At 56.9% G+C, this 17022-nt stretch overlaps 1 protein-coding gene across 1 annotated transcript in view; it reads right to left on the reverse strand.

Moving 5' to 3' along the window:
• Positions 1-16191, reverse strand: part of IGSF21 (immunoglobin superfamily member 21) — a 234813-nt gene extending 218622 nt beyond the window's left edge. The window contains exon 1 of the mRNA XM_028108599.2: positions 16122-16191. Within this exon, the coding sequence (XP_027964400.2) occupies positions 16122-16191 (70 nt within the window). The remainder of the gene's footprint in view (positions 1-16121) is intronic.
• Positions 16192-17022: the final 831 nt, after the last annotated feature.

A 17022-nucleotide genomic window follows, 5' to 3' on the forward strand; every position in this document is an offset into this window, starting at 1 on the left:
CAAGCTTGGACAGGCACAAGGCAGAGGCTTTTCTCCCAGGGACGGCCCCCTCCTGCGGGTGACTTGGGGCCAGTCACTTGCACATCTGGCCTCAGTTTCCCCATGTGTAGAGTGAAAGGAGGGCTGCACCTAAACAGGAAACCTCCAGAACCTCCTCCATCCTCCAAAACACTCCTTTTCACAATCCCCCCTTCAAAGGAAAGCAGAAGCAGAAGGAGAACCCAGTCTGCAAAACTGGCAAAGCAGGGCTCCTGGCTTGATCTGGGGAAAAGGGCCCCCTCGACTCTCCCTTGGACCCACATTCTGGCCTCCCAAAGTGGTGCCAGGGGTACCTCTGCGGGACACTGGGGTTCCAAGGAACCCAGTTTGAAAACCATGACCCTGCCAACTCCTAGCTAACACCTTCCCCCTTCCAAGGCCCAGCTCTTCTCCTGGAACCCGAGGGTGGCCCCTGCGGATCGTGGGCCTCCCCTAGTCACTGCCACTCATCTGCTGGCTCTCCATGCCAGTATTTACCACGGTCCATGATTAGGCTTCTCGGGAGTTTGCAGCCCTAGGGCCTGCACAGGGCCAGAACATAGGAGGTGTTCGGTCATCGGGCCCGCCCTGACCCCGCACCTCTGCACGTGGTCATCACCGTGTCCAGGCCTCGCCCTTCCACACTGCAGTTATCACTCCCCACCTTTCCATGAAAATTCCTACTCACACACGTGCTAGTCGTGCACTGCAGAAGCTAAGCACCAGGAGGACGGGCTTCGGTACTACCTTTCTCTATCCTCCCCTCCACCTCCAGTGCCTTGCACCCTGCCCAGAACAGAGTAAGGACCCAAGTTGTCAGACGGATGGATGGATGCTCCAACGGAAGGAAGGAATGAGTTCTCCCTTTCTGTCCCAAACGGGTATGGCTCTGCCAGGCCTAACAGGCTCACTCGCATTTCACGGTGTCTCTGGTATGAATTCCAACAAGGTTATCAGCTCCTGGAGGGCAACTGTGTCCTCTCTCCAGATCCCACAGCATCTGTACGGGCTTTCATTAGTTCCAGAGACACGTGCTGAAGCCTGCTCTGCCCCAGGACCTGTGCTGGACGCAGGGGACATGAAGATGAGTCACAAAGGGCCCCCGGGCCCTGTAGTGCTGTGAACACAGTAGGTGCACAAAAAATATTCGTGGAATGAATGAATCAAGTGATGTCCAAGGTGATACCTGAATAATGAACAGGCCTCAGTCCAAAGAAGGAGGTGGTTTTCAGCAGAGGTGGGGAAAGCATGTGCAAAGGCCCCAGGGCAGCTAGGACCACTGTGTCTTCAGTGCTGAGGAGGATGGCAGGAGGAGAGAGCTCTCTGTCCAGCTTTATGTCTCCTCAGCGGCTCCCTGCAGGTGGCATCCATCTTTCTCTTCCCCAAACACTGCACGATAGGCTTCTCTGAGGCTGTGCTTTCTGGAAGCCGAGGGGTGGGGGGCCAGCTGCAGACCTTCCCACTGCTACACACACACACACACACACACACACACACACACACACACACCCCTCCCTAGTCACCTCCAGGCCCACTGAACACTCGTGTGCTCAGACCCACACACTGTACTAAATATAACCATCACATATGCTTCTTCTGTCTCCTTTCCGAGGGAAATAACATTGTTTAAGTAAAGCCCTTAAAATTTTAAAGAGCTGGGATGCATGCTCTCTGCGGGAAGCTTTTAGCAGCATGCTGGAAAGAAATAATAATAATAACGAGGCCAGAAACAACAGAGCAGAACCGGGCTGCCACCCCATGCCTGCCAACGTTGGGAGGGGCTGGGCCTGTGGCCTTCCACCGTGGTGCAGCCATGCGGCCCAGGCCCAGCTCTGGCTGCCACTGGAGTCCCTGAGCCCCTGAGGTCCCTGAGCCCCTGAGAGCTGTGTAGGATCCTGGAGAGTCTTGGAATCACAAAAGGAAGGGATCTCTGACAAAGAGCATAGAAAGCAGTTAAAATGTGAGACATTCTGGATTCAAAACAGCACAGCCACTTAGTAGCTGTGTGACCCTGAGCAAGTGGCTTAACCTCTCTGTGTTTTAGTTCCTTCTACGGTAAAATGGGGAACAAGAGAATGTCACTTCGGCCAACTTGGAAACTGAGACCTGACGGGGCCATTGGTGAAGTTCGTCCCAATGGGTGTTCATCCTCAGGGAGCAACTGGTCCCCCTCGGGAGGGTAGCGCGGCCACTGAGCCAGCAGGCGGGGCTGAGACCCACCTGCACTGGGGCAGGGCACGTCGTCGCAGGGCTGGCGGAGGATGGCAGTGTCACCAGATGGCATGTTGGTGAAGGGCAGGGCACTCTGTCTTGCCCGGAGCACATTAGAGAATGAGCCAGGGAAGAAATTGCCACTGGTATTTGTCACAGCAATTTCAGCAAAGCACCAAATGCGTAAGCGTCTCATGAATTTCAACTGGTGGAAGTGGTCCCCATCAAAGTCATTTTGAACAGTCAAGGTAGATGGAAAAAAAAGCCAGATAAAGGAAAATCAAGGGGCATAAGGAAAGTCACCTCAGCCAACCGAGAATCTGTGAGCTGAGGAGGCTGATGGGGTAAGTTTTCCCAAGAAAGAGTTATGGTCTTGGAAGCCGGCTACTCCCTGACCGCCAGCTAACCCGCCCCCCTCCCCCCAGCCAAGAAGATGCTGCTAAAAATGGCCGTGGCATTCTCAGCTTTTGGGTGAAGAATAAAAAGCTGGCGGTCCACTTACTGATATGAGGAATTCTTAATCTCAGGAAACAAACTGAGGGTTACTGGAGTGGTGGGGAGGGGGAGGGAGGGGGTGGCTGGGTGATAGACATTGGGGAGGGTATGTGCTATGGTGAGCACTGTGAATTGTACAAGACTGATGAATCACGGATCTGTACTTCTGAAACAAATAATGCAATATATGTTAAGAAAAAAAAAAGAAAAAGATAGCAGGAGGGGAAGAATGAAGGGGAGTAAGTCGGAGGGGGAGACGAACCATTAGAGATGATGGATTCTGAAAAACAAACTGAGGGTTCTAGAGGGGAGGGGGGTGGGGGGATGGGTTAGTCTGGTGATGGGTATTAAAGAGGGCACATTCTGCGTGGGGCACTGGGTGTTATGCACAAACAATGAATCATGGAACACTACATCAAAAACTAATGATGCAATGTATGGTGATTAACATAACAATAAAAAATTATTAAAAAAAAAAAAAGCTGGCGGTCCAAAGGACTAACTTACTCGCCGGTCCCCTCCTTCTCCCCCGCCTGCAAGGGTGGAAGCAGCCTCCAGGGAGAGAGGCTAGCAATTGGAGAACACCTGCCTTTCCACTTGGAAGGAGGCTAGCTTGGAGCCCGCTCATGACTGATGTGGACCAGGCTGCATGTGGTAGGAGCCAGTGGGCATGGCAGGAAAGATGATCTAAATGGATCTAAGGGGAAAGAAACTCTCCGTGGGAAATCGGGTGGAAAATAGACTGGAGGATGACGAATCCGTGTGCCCTGGGGTGGGGTAATCAATCAGCGAGATGGACCAGGGGACAGGGAGGTGGAGGGACACCAAGCAGTCTAGAGCGCAGGTGACACACTGCAAAGGTCAACACGAGCAGCGAGTGGAGAGTGCAGGCGGGTCCTCTTTGCAAACGGCCATGTGATCCCAAAGTTACCTGCTGCTTCAAGTTCATGTGTTCCTGAAAAGCCGGTTCCACCTTCCTAAGGACCCATGCTCATATGCTACTTTTCACTCAAAAAAATCTAGCATCAGCACAAGGGTACAAGGGTAGGACTGGGCACAAGGGTAGGCATCGCGTTACTGCTATTGCCATGAATGTAAATGGCAACCCATTACTAGCACCACACGTGGTTCCTTCCCTCGTTACAGCAACTCTGTTGGGCAGGTAGCAGCACCATCCCCATTTTATACATGGGGAAACTGAGGCTTAGCGAGATGGTGCTAGATCCCTGCTGTTTGCACACCTCACCCTCCTCCCACTCTGTACCTGGGAGACCCCCCTGTATGGGCTTCCCCCTGGGGTTTGGTCAATGGGCAGCACCAGCAAAACACTCAAAGACAAAAAGAGGGTAAAAATGTTGCGGTATTTCTCCCTCTAGCTCCCCATCAGCTCCCCGAGGCTCTCTCTGCATGGCCCTCTCCAGTCTCTGGTTGGGAGCAGCCGCCCACTGCTCCGAGCCCAGGGTGGCACCATCCCCTGCTGCTTACCCTAACCCCCATGCAAACCGTCCCCTTAATAAGCCCCCCTCTGAGACTCTCCGGTTGAGCCCGCTGGCACCTGAATGCTATGGAGGGAAAGAAACCCGTCCCAAAGCCATGGAGCTTACACACCGGGATGCCAAAACTTGAACCCTACTCTATCTGCCTCCAAAGCCTGCGTCATTCCATCTGAACTGGGGTTTCTCCACAGCAGGGATTCACACCCGCCACCTTCACAGATTGGCCCTATCCGTGTGCCACCTGCTCTGCGGCACACTTAGCATTTTTCTTTAACTCGGCTCATTTTTTACTTAAATAAGCCATTTTAAAAAGAGAGAATTTAAATCACTGCCCCAAATGGCAAACCAGCCTCCCTTGCCTTAAACAGAAGGTAACTAAAAGAATTACAATGAAAACAAAACACTGTTGACTACAACTCTCACTCTCTTGGGCTCACTGGTTGACCCACACCCGTTTTTGTTGGAAAGGCAGATTAACACGCGACAGACGGCATTAAAGACATGAGATCATCAGCCTGAGGCTTTCTCCTTGGCACCACTGGAAGGACGGGATGAGAAAGAAACAGGGAAAGACCCTCCCTCCCCGATTCCTTGTTACCTGCGGGCAGTCCTTGGCCCCTCCCGGAGGGGAACGTTGCCCACCCCGGACCCACCCTGTCCAGTAGAACTTTCTCTAATGATGAAAACGTCCTGCTTACGTCTGTGCTGTCCAAATCAGGAGATGCGTGTGGCTCTTGAGCATTTGACATGTGGCTGGGGTGGACTGCAGAACTGAATTTTGTTTAATTCCGTTAAATAAAAGCTGAGACACTTTGTGTAGTTGTAATGTACATGTCAGTCCTAGGCCACGGCCACGGCCACGGCCACATAGTGAATAGCACAGCCCTAGACTGTAAGCCCCAGGAGGGCAAGGACTTGCCTATTCAGTCTGCTCTGGATTTCTAGAACAGCACAGTGCTTCACCACCAGGGAGCATTCAATTAACACTGGCTGCACAGGTGAAGGAATCAGTGACTGACTGACTGAATGAATGAATGAATGAACGAACTCCGCTGCTTCATGCAACAAGAACTTGCTCTCTCCGCAACTCAGACTGTCCTGGGAACCACTGACTCTTCCCCATTAGGCAACCGGCATCCTTTCCCGGGGTGGGGGAGCTTGCCTTTCTCCTCCCACCCCGTTCCTCAGGCGGGCAACTGGGCTTCAGGAATTCGCCTTCCCCAGCCTCTCCTCCTCCGAGCTGCGCCCCAGCCCACTCCTCTGCTGCCCCAGCGCACAAAGAAGTCTTTGTGATGGGATTGCTTTGGTGGCTCCCCGCCCCCCACCCCGCTCCCTCTGCCCCTGCCCACGACATTAGGTGCTGGGTGACGATGCGCAGTTTGTCACCTGTGTCTGCAGAACCAGGCACCTGGCCTTGGGCTATTTGTGCGGCCCGAACGCCCTCTTGACAACAAGCTGCATGCCCGGGCAGCGAGCACCAGCTCTTGATGAGGATGCCATTCACCCCTGGGTCCCGCCAGCTGGTCTGCCCCCTGCCAGTGCCCCCCAAGCCCCCGCTCGGTCCCTCCCCACCAGCCCAGCACGATGCCAGGGCAGCCCGTGATGGACGCCTTCCTCTGGGGCAGCACTACGGAGAGGGGAGGAAGAAATGACGCTGGGGACATAATGGAGTCACCAACGACTAGTGACAAACAACCCCATCAGAGGGGCAGGAGTGCCTCTGCAGAAAGAAACAAAAGGGCAAAGAGAACAGCTTGGCAAAGGAACAAAAAAACCCAACGGCTCAGCTGCTCCTCTCCCTGGCGACCCTCAAGCTGCTCCTGTGATTTATGAGGCTGGGCGGGGGGGGGGAGGGTCGCTCCCACTGGAGCGCCGCCAAGATTCCCACCCAAGTCTGGGGGACCCCGAGACCTCCCCACAGAAGGCTCTGAGAGTGGTGGGCCCACCTGACTGAGCCCTGGGATGGTCCCCAGAACGTGGAGGGAGAAGGCCTGTCCCTACATCACGCACAGTGTGTACAGTGACAGAGAGTCCTTTCTCTCTGACCTCAGTTTCCCCAGCTTAAAATGGGAGGAAGGAGATAGTGCAAATAATTTCTCGGCTCCCTTTTGGCTCTGATGCTCTGCAATTCCAAGCCTGCGGACTCATGTGGGGCTCCACGTGGGGACACCTACAACGTACCCCCTCGGCTGGGCACCGAGGCTCGCCAGTACTTCTTCCCCTTTGCACTCAGGGATGTGGAGGGAAGGCAGAAATCATCATAAGAGTAGCAGCCATTTCTTACACGCCTCCTGTGTGCTGGGCACCGAGCACGTGGTCCCCACAGTCTGTGATTTACCCTGCCCAGCGGGCTCCACCCCACCAGGCCACCATGCCGAGCTGCGTGCTCAGCTGGAGAAGTCAAGGTTGAGAGCAGTGAAGAGTTCCCTGAGTTCACATGCTGGATGAGTGGTGGAGAGGGCGTCTGAACCCTGATCAGACCCCGGGAGATCTAGAAGCTTCTCCCCAGGAAAAGCTACTCCCATCACACTCGGTTCAGGCCCAAGGTACATGCTCCGGCTGGATCAGCCCCATTCCGGGCCGTGTGATCCTGGAGGGGCCTGGTTTTCTTCCTTGCCAGGTCTGGACACTCTGGGTAAGATGAACGGCCCCCATTGACAGCATTGCTTCCTTTAGGCCGTTGTCTCTTTGGGCGCCCCAGAACAACCATTTATAACCCAGCGGAGGTCCCAAACAGTTTCCAACTTCAGGTGGCCCAGAAAAACCAATTCATCTTCCTAGAACACTGCTCTGGGAATGTCACTCCTCTCTGCAACTGCTCCCCACAGTCCCTGGGCTCGCATCCAGAACCCTGGCCCTAGGCACACAGGCCTCCGCCAACAGCACCGGCCTCATCCCCAGCCTCTCAACGGGCACCGTATGCTCAGGTGGGGTCAGCCGCCTTCCTGCCTCCCAACCCCTCACTCACCTAGACGGCACACAGACTCCCTCCTCCAGGCCCTTGTGCAAACTCTTCCCTTGCCTGGGACGCCCTCCTTGGCCATCAGGATGCTCTCAATCCCTCAGAACCTTCCTGGGCCACTCCTTTAGTCCACAAAGATTTATCCATGGTATCTCTGTATTGGCCATTTATTATACACGATCATTTCTTGTTCTCAAATGAGACCGTGCTGTGTGGGGTTGCCAACAACCCAAAATTCCTTGAGGGAGATCTCTGCCCGCCCAGCAGGAGGCTAGGGCAACTGCTCAATTCACGGAAGTGACTGGATCCCCTGACTTGGCTCACCAGTCGGCCTCCGGGGGAGGGAGAAGAAAGAGTGAGCCCCGGTGGCCTATCAGAGAGACTCCACCCCGAGCATCAGGAGGAAGGGAGGGGCCCGTGGGTGAGGGGCAGGTTACCGGCCAGGTGCTTCCAGGTAGAATCTCATTTGTCTCATGACACCCTCCACTTTCAAAAGACAAAGAAAGCGTGACTCAGAAAGGGAGCGACCGGCTCCAGTATACTCCACTAGGATGGGGCCGTGCTGGGACTTAAACCCAGTTCAGATGGAAACCCAAGTCCATTAACCCCGGCACGCTGTCCAGAGAGACAGTGATTGAGGACGGATGAGCCTGCCCAGTGTTGTGCAGGCAAACGTTAACAACCAGCCCCGGGCTAGGGGGAGCTCTGATCTGGAGTGTTGGCCCATTTCCGTGATGTAAATCTCCCACCACAGTCAGTTTCAAGCCACCAACGGGATCCACTCAGAGTTGGAAAACGATGTGCCAATCAATGCCTGGGTGTGAATCCAGCCCCTGCCCATCACGAGCGGTGGGACCCTAGGCAAATCACACGGTCTCTCCAAGCCTCGTTCCTCAACTGTCCAATGGGGAGAACATGACCTCCCAAAGCTTCTGGGTTGATTTAGTAGAACAAGGTTGGCACAGGCCTGGACATAGACGTAGAAGCTGCTCAAAGCATGTTTCCTACCTTCCTTGCTTCCTTGGTTCCTTCCGTCCATTCTTCCCCAAACCCCCACTCATTCCCAGTCAAGGACAGCCCCCTCTCCACAAGGAGAAGCCAGAGGGAACAGGAAGCCCTTTGGTCTTCTTACCACATTCCCCTACTGGCCCATCCCCCAGATGCCAGCCGGGATGCCAGTGTGAGTGATGGTGAGCCGTGCTAGACAATGGGCACATTCTCACACCAGAAAGTGTTTCCAGAGGTAACTGGTCAGGGCCGGGAAACAGGCCTGGGCCTAGTGTCTGGACTGAAACTCAAGCTCTATGGGGGAGGGGGGTCATCCATTCATTCATCAAAGACATCCTGAGGATCTGCCCAGAGCCAGGCCTTGTGCCAAGGCTGGGGTGCAGGGATGCCCACCCTTGAGAGATCTCAGTTCAGCAAGGAGACCAACCCTTGAGCATCTCCAGCCCCAGAGGAGGGTTCTTCTAACAGAGTATTACCCAAAGTGCTGCTACCAACACTCTTAGGGGACACCTGAGTCAGTGGGACGGGGGAGGGGTTATGGAGGGCAGAGAAGTGGAGACAGAAACTGGAGGGAGGTTTATGTGGTCAGGGGCTATGCTGGCTAAGGGCAGAGGTCTCCTCTCTGAGCCAAGAAAGTGTGGAAGTTGGGGAGGGGGCAGACAAGGTGAAGTTTAAGGCCAGAAACCTCTGAGCAGGCCAAGACTGTGGAGCAGAGAGACGGTGGGCTCTGGTCTCGCCGCTGTGTGACCCAGACACAGCAGCATCCTCGCCGATGGACTGGGGACGTGACAACCTTCTGGATAGCAGTGGAGGAGGCAGGAGCTCACATCAGCAAAGTGGCTACAACAACATCCAGTTCACAGAGCATGCTTTTTGGTCAGTTTACTGGCCTGTAAGCTCCTGGGAGCTGGCCTGTCCCATTCCAGACCCCTGTGGGCTGGTGGGGGGAGGGATGGAAGGCTGGGCACACAGCCACCAAACCCAGATTCCACTCTAGCCATGTCCCACCCCCCTCTCTTCACCTCCCCATGCCTCAGTTTCCCTGCTCGATGGGCAAGATAGTAGTTGCCTCTGTGTCTTATGTGAGGGCTCGATGACATGCCAGGTGTGGAAGCCCTGGGTCAGCTCTCGGGGACTACCAGCCGGTAGGGACGAGGTCTAGAGCCAGCGTCTGTGTCGTTTTGATTACCTGAGAGAACAAGAGTGTAGTTCCAGGAGCAGAACTTTGCCAATGGAAAGTTCATCTGTGAATCCAGCCCAAATTCCACATGCTGTAAACCTTTCCATACATGTTTCTGTAGAAAGTCTCTTCTAAACCAGGACACCCATGTCTGAAGGCCAAAGATGGTTTATGACCTAAACAGCCAAGCTTGACTGAGCACCCACCATGATTTTTATGGGGAAGATTCACCAGCGAGCAGATCCAGCCAGGGCCCTGCCTTCATGGGGCTTCCCAGGGCAGGGGATCGGAGGTTCACGGCAAGACTGGCTCCATTCCCGCATCTCACTGGGAGAAAACAACTTGCATCTACACTCGGTTGTTGGGGAGGAGCAGTGCCAATGCCTTGGACCTCCCAGGGAAGTCAGGGGGCAGGTGGTGGGATCAATCAGCCCCAGCTCGCAGACCAGGAGCCATCCCAGACATTACTGGCAATTCTGAGGCTCATCGTGCCTCGGGAGGGTATCAATGGGGTCCTTGTTTTGCAAACAGCAGAAGCCAACTCTGGACAGCTCAAGCCCCAAAAAAGTAACTAGTGGAACATGGAAGTTTCTGGAACACAAGGACAAGTGGAAGCCCCAGCCGCTGGGAGGACCCATGCAGTTTGAAGTGCAGCAACTCCGGCATAACCACCATTAATATTGGTCATCAGCAGAGCAAGCAGGACTGAGCAAAGAGTTTTGCATGTAATGACTCGTTCCAGCCTATGAACACCCTGGGGAGTAGGGTAGGTCCCGTCATTACTAGCCTCAGGAAACCAGAGAAGTGCAGTTTCTTGGGGGCCCCCACTGGCAAGGGGTCCTTTCAGGGGCTCTCAGTCTTCCTCTGCTCTGGATCCAGATCCCAGGGAGAGTGTCCAGTGGGCTCCTCTTGAGGTGGCTTACCTAACTGTGCCACCTACCAAGAAGGCAGGCAGTAAGGAGGTGGGCATGCACAATCTCCAACGTAAATCTAGTACGTGGCTGGTGGATACAGGAATGGCTAGTCAATCAGATTCCTTGCCTGGGGGCCGCAATGTCCTTTCCTGTTCCTTTGGGCTGCTACTTTGTGCACCTCCATCTCCATGCATGTTGGATTTATTTGCTCCATCCATGACATCCTAGTCAGGAGGTCTCGGTGATCACGCCCCGCCCCCTGCTACTGGACCCCACTGAAAGTATAAAGGTGGGTTCTGGGACCTCAATCCCCCTGTTCCTTCCCAGGACCTTCATCCTGAAGGCAGACAGCCCTTAGGAAGTGATGCTGTGTGTTTTGCCCCCGCTGACATTTGTGGTTTAAAACAGAAGGCTGAAAAAAAAAAATAAAAAATAAAAAATAAAAATAAAACAGAAGCCTGCACATCCTCTAGCAAGTGGTGGAGACTGTGGTATTCCTCCTCCCAGTGACGAAAAAATAGTTTCTCCTCTCCTCTGGGAGCAGCAGTGTCTCTGGATTGCTTCAGACATGAGTTTGAAACTCCTAGTTGTGGCACTTAAAAAGAGACCCTGAGCCTCATTCATTATTTAAGAAAGAAAAGAAAAGAAGGAAAAGAGAGAGAGCGAGAAAGATCCCGGGCCTCTTGTCTTCATCTGCAAAACATGGCTAATGACACTGCCTCACAGATTACTGAGAGCATTTAATGCATAAAGAACATGTCATAGGTGTGCAATAAATAGTAGCTGTCCATAATTGACTCTTGTTTCTCCCAGTTCTCAACCAAACTCTGGGGAGACTGGTCTTGAGTTAAGCAGGTCCCACGAGGCACAGTCCCACCTCCAGCTCTTTGTTCAGGCCAGTTTCCCTCCTGGCACATTTTCCTCCCTTGCCCTCAGCTTATTAATGTCTTCTCTTTACTTCAAGGTCTAGCTAAAGTCCTCCCTCCCCTGTAAAGCATCCCCTTGATCCCCCCAAGGAATCACTCTTCCCCGAGAACTTCCTGTAGGGGATGTCAATCACTTGGCATCTAGCAAGTGTCAACACATTTCCACCTGGACTGTCATTCGTCTTCTCACGAACGTGCCCAACCTCTCACCCCACTGGGATGAGGATGGAAGTCTCCCTCTTCTCTGACGTGCCCCGCCCACATCAGATGCCCATTCATTGTCTTGACAATGAGGAGGGCTTTCGGAGACAACCCCTTCTCACACCTGGGCAGAAGCACGCACTGGATAATTCTATCTCTGTGAGGGTTTGGAAGGAGTAAAACATCCAGCGTGCATCCAGAGAATTGCACACTCTAAGCGGTCCGTGGGGCTGGAGCCAAGGAAGTGCCTGAGTGCCATCGCCACTGGGAGACACCAGGGCACAGAGAGCAAGAGTCAGCCCTCGTCCGCATCTCTGCTCACCACTTACTGATCGGGTGGCCTTGGACAAGTCACTTAACCTCTGCGAGCCTCAGTTCCCTCACCAGCAAAAGAGGGCTAGTTTTACCTGTCAGTGTGGTTGTCAGGATTAAATGAGACAAGAACGACAAAGCAGTGAGAGTTCAATTAGGGTTGGAGATACAGCCCCTTCCTCCCGCTAAGTGAAGAATCAATTTTCCACTAGGCGGTAAACACTGTAAAGGCAGGGACTCCCCCACCATGTTCAAGGTCATGTTCCCAGTGCTTAGCACTGTGCTTGGTCTGGAGATGTTGCAGAGGTGGGTAGGGTGGTAAGCCAGGTTAGACACCTACACAGGGGGGAGGGTGGGAAGCCAGATCAGACACCTACATGGGTGCCAGGAAACCCAGTTAACAGAACTAACCAGTTTCTTCTTTGTTCGGCTCTTTATTTGGCTTCCACCTTCCAAGTCAGGACTGCTATAATCCAGAAACCTGAGGAAGTCACTTCAACTGCCTCAGTTGTGCGTGAGGCAGATGTTCTGGAAAGCCGGGGTAGCCAGGCCAATCTAAGGCATCACTGGTAGCCTGCCTGCCCCTGCCCTAGGGATTCTCTGAGCCCCATAGAGGGAACGTTTGAAGGAAAGAGAGCGCTTGGGGCTGGGCCAGACAGGGAGCTGGAAGGAGCCACTACTCCTGTCACTAACCAACCGTAAAACTCTGAGCCTCAGTTTCCTAGTCTGTGAAAAGAGGAGCTTAAGCCCATCTTGCAGCTGCATGAGGCCTGGGAAGCGGCCAGCACGTGCATGACACACTGCAGCTGATCCACACAATCGGGACTATTGAAAAACCAGAATCCCTGCCAGATATCAGGAAAGAAGCAATCTCAGACTGTTTCAGGAGACTTGTGTATAAGGATCGTTCGTAGTGGAGTCTCATCACCCGCAGGAACCCAGGCAGCTCTCCTTTTGTGCCTGCCATCTTGCCCAAGGCATTTGGATTTTGGGGGGAGGTGATCATCTAGAGTTCCAACTCTAAAAGGGTCCTCCTGCTAAAAAGTAGTTTCGGAACCACTGAATAAGTGATCGCGGAAGTCGCTTCCAGCTCGAACATTCTCTGGACTTAAAAAGCAAAAACTAGTTCAACCTCTCAGGAAAAACTCGAGTTTGCGGCTGGGGTGGGAAAGGGGTGGGGTTTAGGGCTGGGGGTGTGGCCAGGCTGGGGGCAGGGCGGCTGGGGGAGCAGGGGCGGAGCAACTGGCTCTGGGCTCGGCCCATCGCTGAGCGGTGCGGCGCCGGGAGGGGTGGGCGGGGGGATGGAGGGGCCGTGAGAAGGAACCCAGCGGAGCTCGAGCCCCCGCCCCGCGCCCTGGGCGTGGGGTGGGGGTGGGGAGGAAGGATAAATACTTAAAAGTCGGCACAGCAGCTCGGGAGCGTACAGCCCCCGCAGTCTTAGTGCTGCGGCGGCCTCCGCTCCGCGGAGCCAGCCCTCCCACCCACCCACCTGCTGACACGCGGCTGCGGAGAGGGAACTGCCAGGGCCACTGGCTGGGGCCTTTGGCTCGCCCTAACCGGGCTTGCCCCCCCCCACCACTACTCTTCGAGAATTTCCCATGGCCAAAGGAGTCAGGGCCAAGAACCACTCTCTCCCCTACCTCCACCCTGCCCGCCCCCCCCCCCCCCCATCGCCGGTGCCCTCTCTGCCGGGCCACTGCACAGGCTCAACTGCAGGAAGGACTTGCTTCCCAGAAGTGCCCAGGCAGGGGAATTTGGAGCCCAAAGACTTGAAAACGCCTCAGGGCGCTCCTGGGTGATCTGGCAGAAGAGAGAAATGTGGGTTTCTCCACTGCAGCAGAGTCAGATACTGGGGAGGGTGAGTTAGGGGCAGAAACTTATGGCCCAGCCAATCCTGTGTGCAGCGGAGTCCTTTCTCCCAGTGCACAGACCCACCTCTCCAAAGTTGAGCCCCTTTGTCTGCGACCCTTAGGGGCACAACAGGCGAGGGCACGAGAGCCATGCCTCTACATGGTAGTGATCGCCATCGCCCCCCTCCCCCTCCCGCCAACTGGCAGGCATGTTTCGGAATGCCTGCCCTGGATTCTACCCTCTCCTCCCTCCCAGGCAGCCCCTGGCAGGTGGCCCGGCTAAGCCAACTGCCAGGTGCACAGCTCTTGGTCATATCCTGGAAGGGCGCCCTCCTCCGGCAAGCCGGCCTCTGGCATCTCCTGCTGACCCTTTTCGTACCCCCGCCCCCTCGTGGGCACAGACTTGGAAGGGGGAAGGAGGGACCCCATCCTCAAGCACTCTCTCTTCCTCTGCGGAGAAGAGGGCCCCCAGGTGGCTCAGAACACCTGCCTCCGCCCCAGGCTCGGAAAGTTTCCCCTCCGTGATCCGGGTCGGCGCTCTTTCTTCACCGTGGGCAGAGGAGCTCAAGGCCACGCCGGTTCCCCCGGCCCAAACAGGCTCACCCCCGGCGCCCGAGCCCGAGCCCGAGCCGGAGCCCCCCCGCCGCCGCCGCCTGCAGGGGCGGGCAAGAGGGGCGGAGGCTCTGGGACGCCAGGTCAGCTCTCCGCAGCCCTGCAGCCCAAAGAACGCCGCTCGCGGGCTCTGGGGAGAGCTCTCAGGGTGGGGTCCTGACCGAGCCGGGCTTCCCAGCGTAGCTTTAACCGTCAGTCGCCAACCCCACCGCGTCTATTCTGCACATTCTGGGTGGGTGGGTGGGGGGAAGGGTGCTCCCCTCCTGCCCCCAACTCCCAGTCCTTTCTCCCTGCAGTGTCCAGGTGAGGGCTCCAGTGCCTTTCAACAAAGCCCGGTGCCCAGCGCTGGAACCGGGACCCCCCCTCCCAGATAACATTTCCCTCTAGAGGCATCCGACGGAGGGAGCCCTCACCCCAAAGTTGGGGGAGATTCTGATCCACTTTGGAAAGTCTCTTGCTCCAAGGGTAGGGGGACAAAGTATGGGGCTGACATTTCTTCTGGGTTACACAACCCCTCCCCCGCCCTCTGCCAGCAAGACCACCATTTAGGCTCAAATTCTGCAGCTTCTCCCATCTGCAGACCCAGCACTCTCCAAGGACTCCGGGGCGGGGTTATTTTAGGGAGGCACCCCTGCCTGGCAGGCACTCTCAGAGACTGGTGAGGCACCTCCAGGTAGGGAAAGGCAAACGGCAGGACAGAGTTGACCCCCTACCTTCATCACTCAGTTGGGCTAGGGGCTAAGATCTTACTGGCCACAATGGCTACTTTTTGGCACCCTCCTCACCGCGGAGCCAGGCTGTGACTCCAGAGGGGCTGGTTCTAGGCACCCAGGGTTGGCACTAGACTCAGCGAGGAATCGCGGACAAGGACCCTCTGGTCTCCGCGCCCTCGGCTCTTTGCTGGTCCCGCCTCCGTCCCGCTGGGCTCGTAGCCCAGGTGTGGGCTCACTGCCCGAAAGGTGCCTGGGTCGCCAGGATAAGCTCTGGCACCACTTAAGACCCACCAGGCGGCGGCGCCGGTCGCGAGGCACCGAGGCGGCCGGGAGCCCTGGACCCTGGAGCTGAGGAGCCACCGCTGCTTGCTCTGGGGACCCCGCTCAGCTTCCACCTCCTCCCAGCTGGTTCAGCCTGGCTGGGACCAAGTCCATGCGGGACACACACACGGCTGCTCACACCTCCTCTGCCCCCAGACGCATCCATACCTCCCTCTACACTAAAACCCCACGCTCCATCGCACGCACACACACTCCCGGCCCACGAAGCAACACAACCCCCACACCCTGATCCACGCACACTCCTGCCCAAGTGTCACATTCCCCCCTCCTATGCACACACACTCCCCCCACACAGCAATAGTCATCCGCTGCCACACACCCCTGAAGAGACTCGCACACTTGGGACCCGCGAGAAACGCCACACCTCACATACTCACCACCCTTCAACACGCTCACACATACAATGACACAAGCTCTCACACTTCACACCTCACCGAGAAGCGGGCACCCGCTCACAGCCCCAAACACTCTGGCTCACTCTTTCTCACACGCACACCTTCTCCGTGGAACTGACATAGACACTCAAACACTCCATCTGCACACTCACATCTCTAAATACACTCCCGCACCCTCTGCGCACACAGCTCCTTCCCGGACACCCTCACCCGTAGACGCAACAAAGGCACACGCTCGTACACACACACACACACACACACACACACACACACATACACACACCCTGGCACAGACCCGCGAGCGCTCTCTCCAGAGGAGACCTCCTCCCTCCGTCGCCGAGCCGAGCGACTGCGCGGACCCCCACGCCAGGACCCGTGCTCTCACCCCGAGCCTCTCCGGGCTCCCCGGGCCCGCGCCCTTCCCCGGCGGCCCGCCCCCCGCGCGCGTCCCCCACCCGGGCTCCGGCCGGGCGCCCGCGCACTCACCGCGCGCCAGGTCCAGGATCGCGGCGAGCAGCAGGCAGACGCCGCCGCGGAGGCTCGGGGCGGCTCGCATGGTGCCCGGGAGCTGGCGGCGGTGGCGGGGCGGTGGCGGAGGCGGTGGCGGAGGCGGCGGGTCCCCTCGCCATGGGCTCAGGCGCACTCCTGCCTCCGGCCGCCGGCCGAGACGGTGGCGGGCAGCGCCGGGCGCCGCGGGGGCGCCCCCATGCCGCCCGCGGCCGGGCCGCCGGGGCGCCGGGCTCGACTCTGCTCGGGCTCCGCGGGGCGCCGCGACCCTGCCCTCCGGCCGTGCTCCGGGCGCGCCGCGGCTCCCGGCTCCCCGGCTGCGCGCAGCGCCCACCGCGGCCCGGAGTCGGATCGGCGGCAGCGCCGGAGTTTGGAGCCGAACCTCGCTGTGTGCCTCGCGCTCGCCTCTCCCGGCTGCGCGAGCGCCCCCCTCCCCGCGCCCTCCCTCCGCCCCTCCCCCTCTCCCCGCCCCCCTCCCTCCCGCCCTCCCCTCGCCGCGCTCTCCGCTGTATTATACAGACTTTTCTTTAATCCTTTCTGGGCTGTTCGGCTCTCGTCCGCTAAGCCGATTTATTGCAGGGAGAAGGAGAGCTCACCCCCTCCCGACCCCCCTCCCCCTCCTCCCTGCCTCCCACCCTCTCTCCTTCCCCCAGGTTCCCCTCCTCACAACTCTCCCTTCCTTTGCTTCGCCACCCATCCCCAGCTGACCGAGCACCCCTGTCCCCCAGAAGCCAGCTCCGTCTGATCCCCTCCACCTAATCCCTTCCCTGGGGTCACACCCCCCACCCCCAGCCTGATGGAGGGAGGCAGCCTCCCTTATGAGCAAGCGATGCCTTCCGTGGAGCAGAGCAGGCAGGGTGTGGCCCCCAGAACTGGCCTT

This window comes from Eumetopias jubatus, unplaced genomic scaffold (genome assembly GCF_037043125.1).
Source record: "Eumetopias jubatus isolate StellerSeaLion01/CBP00866 unplaced genomic scaffold, mEumJub1_p1.0 scaffold_4, whole genome shotgun sequence".
NCBI lineage: Eukaryota > Metazoa > Chordata > Mammalia > Carnivora > Otariidae > Eumetopias > Eumetopias jubatus.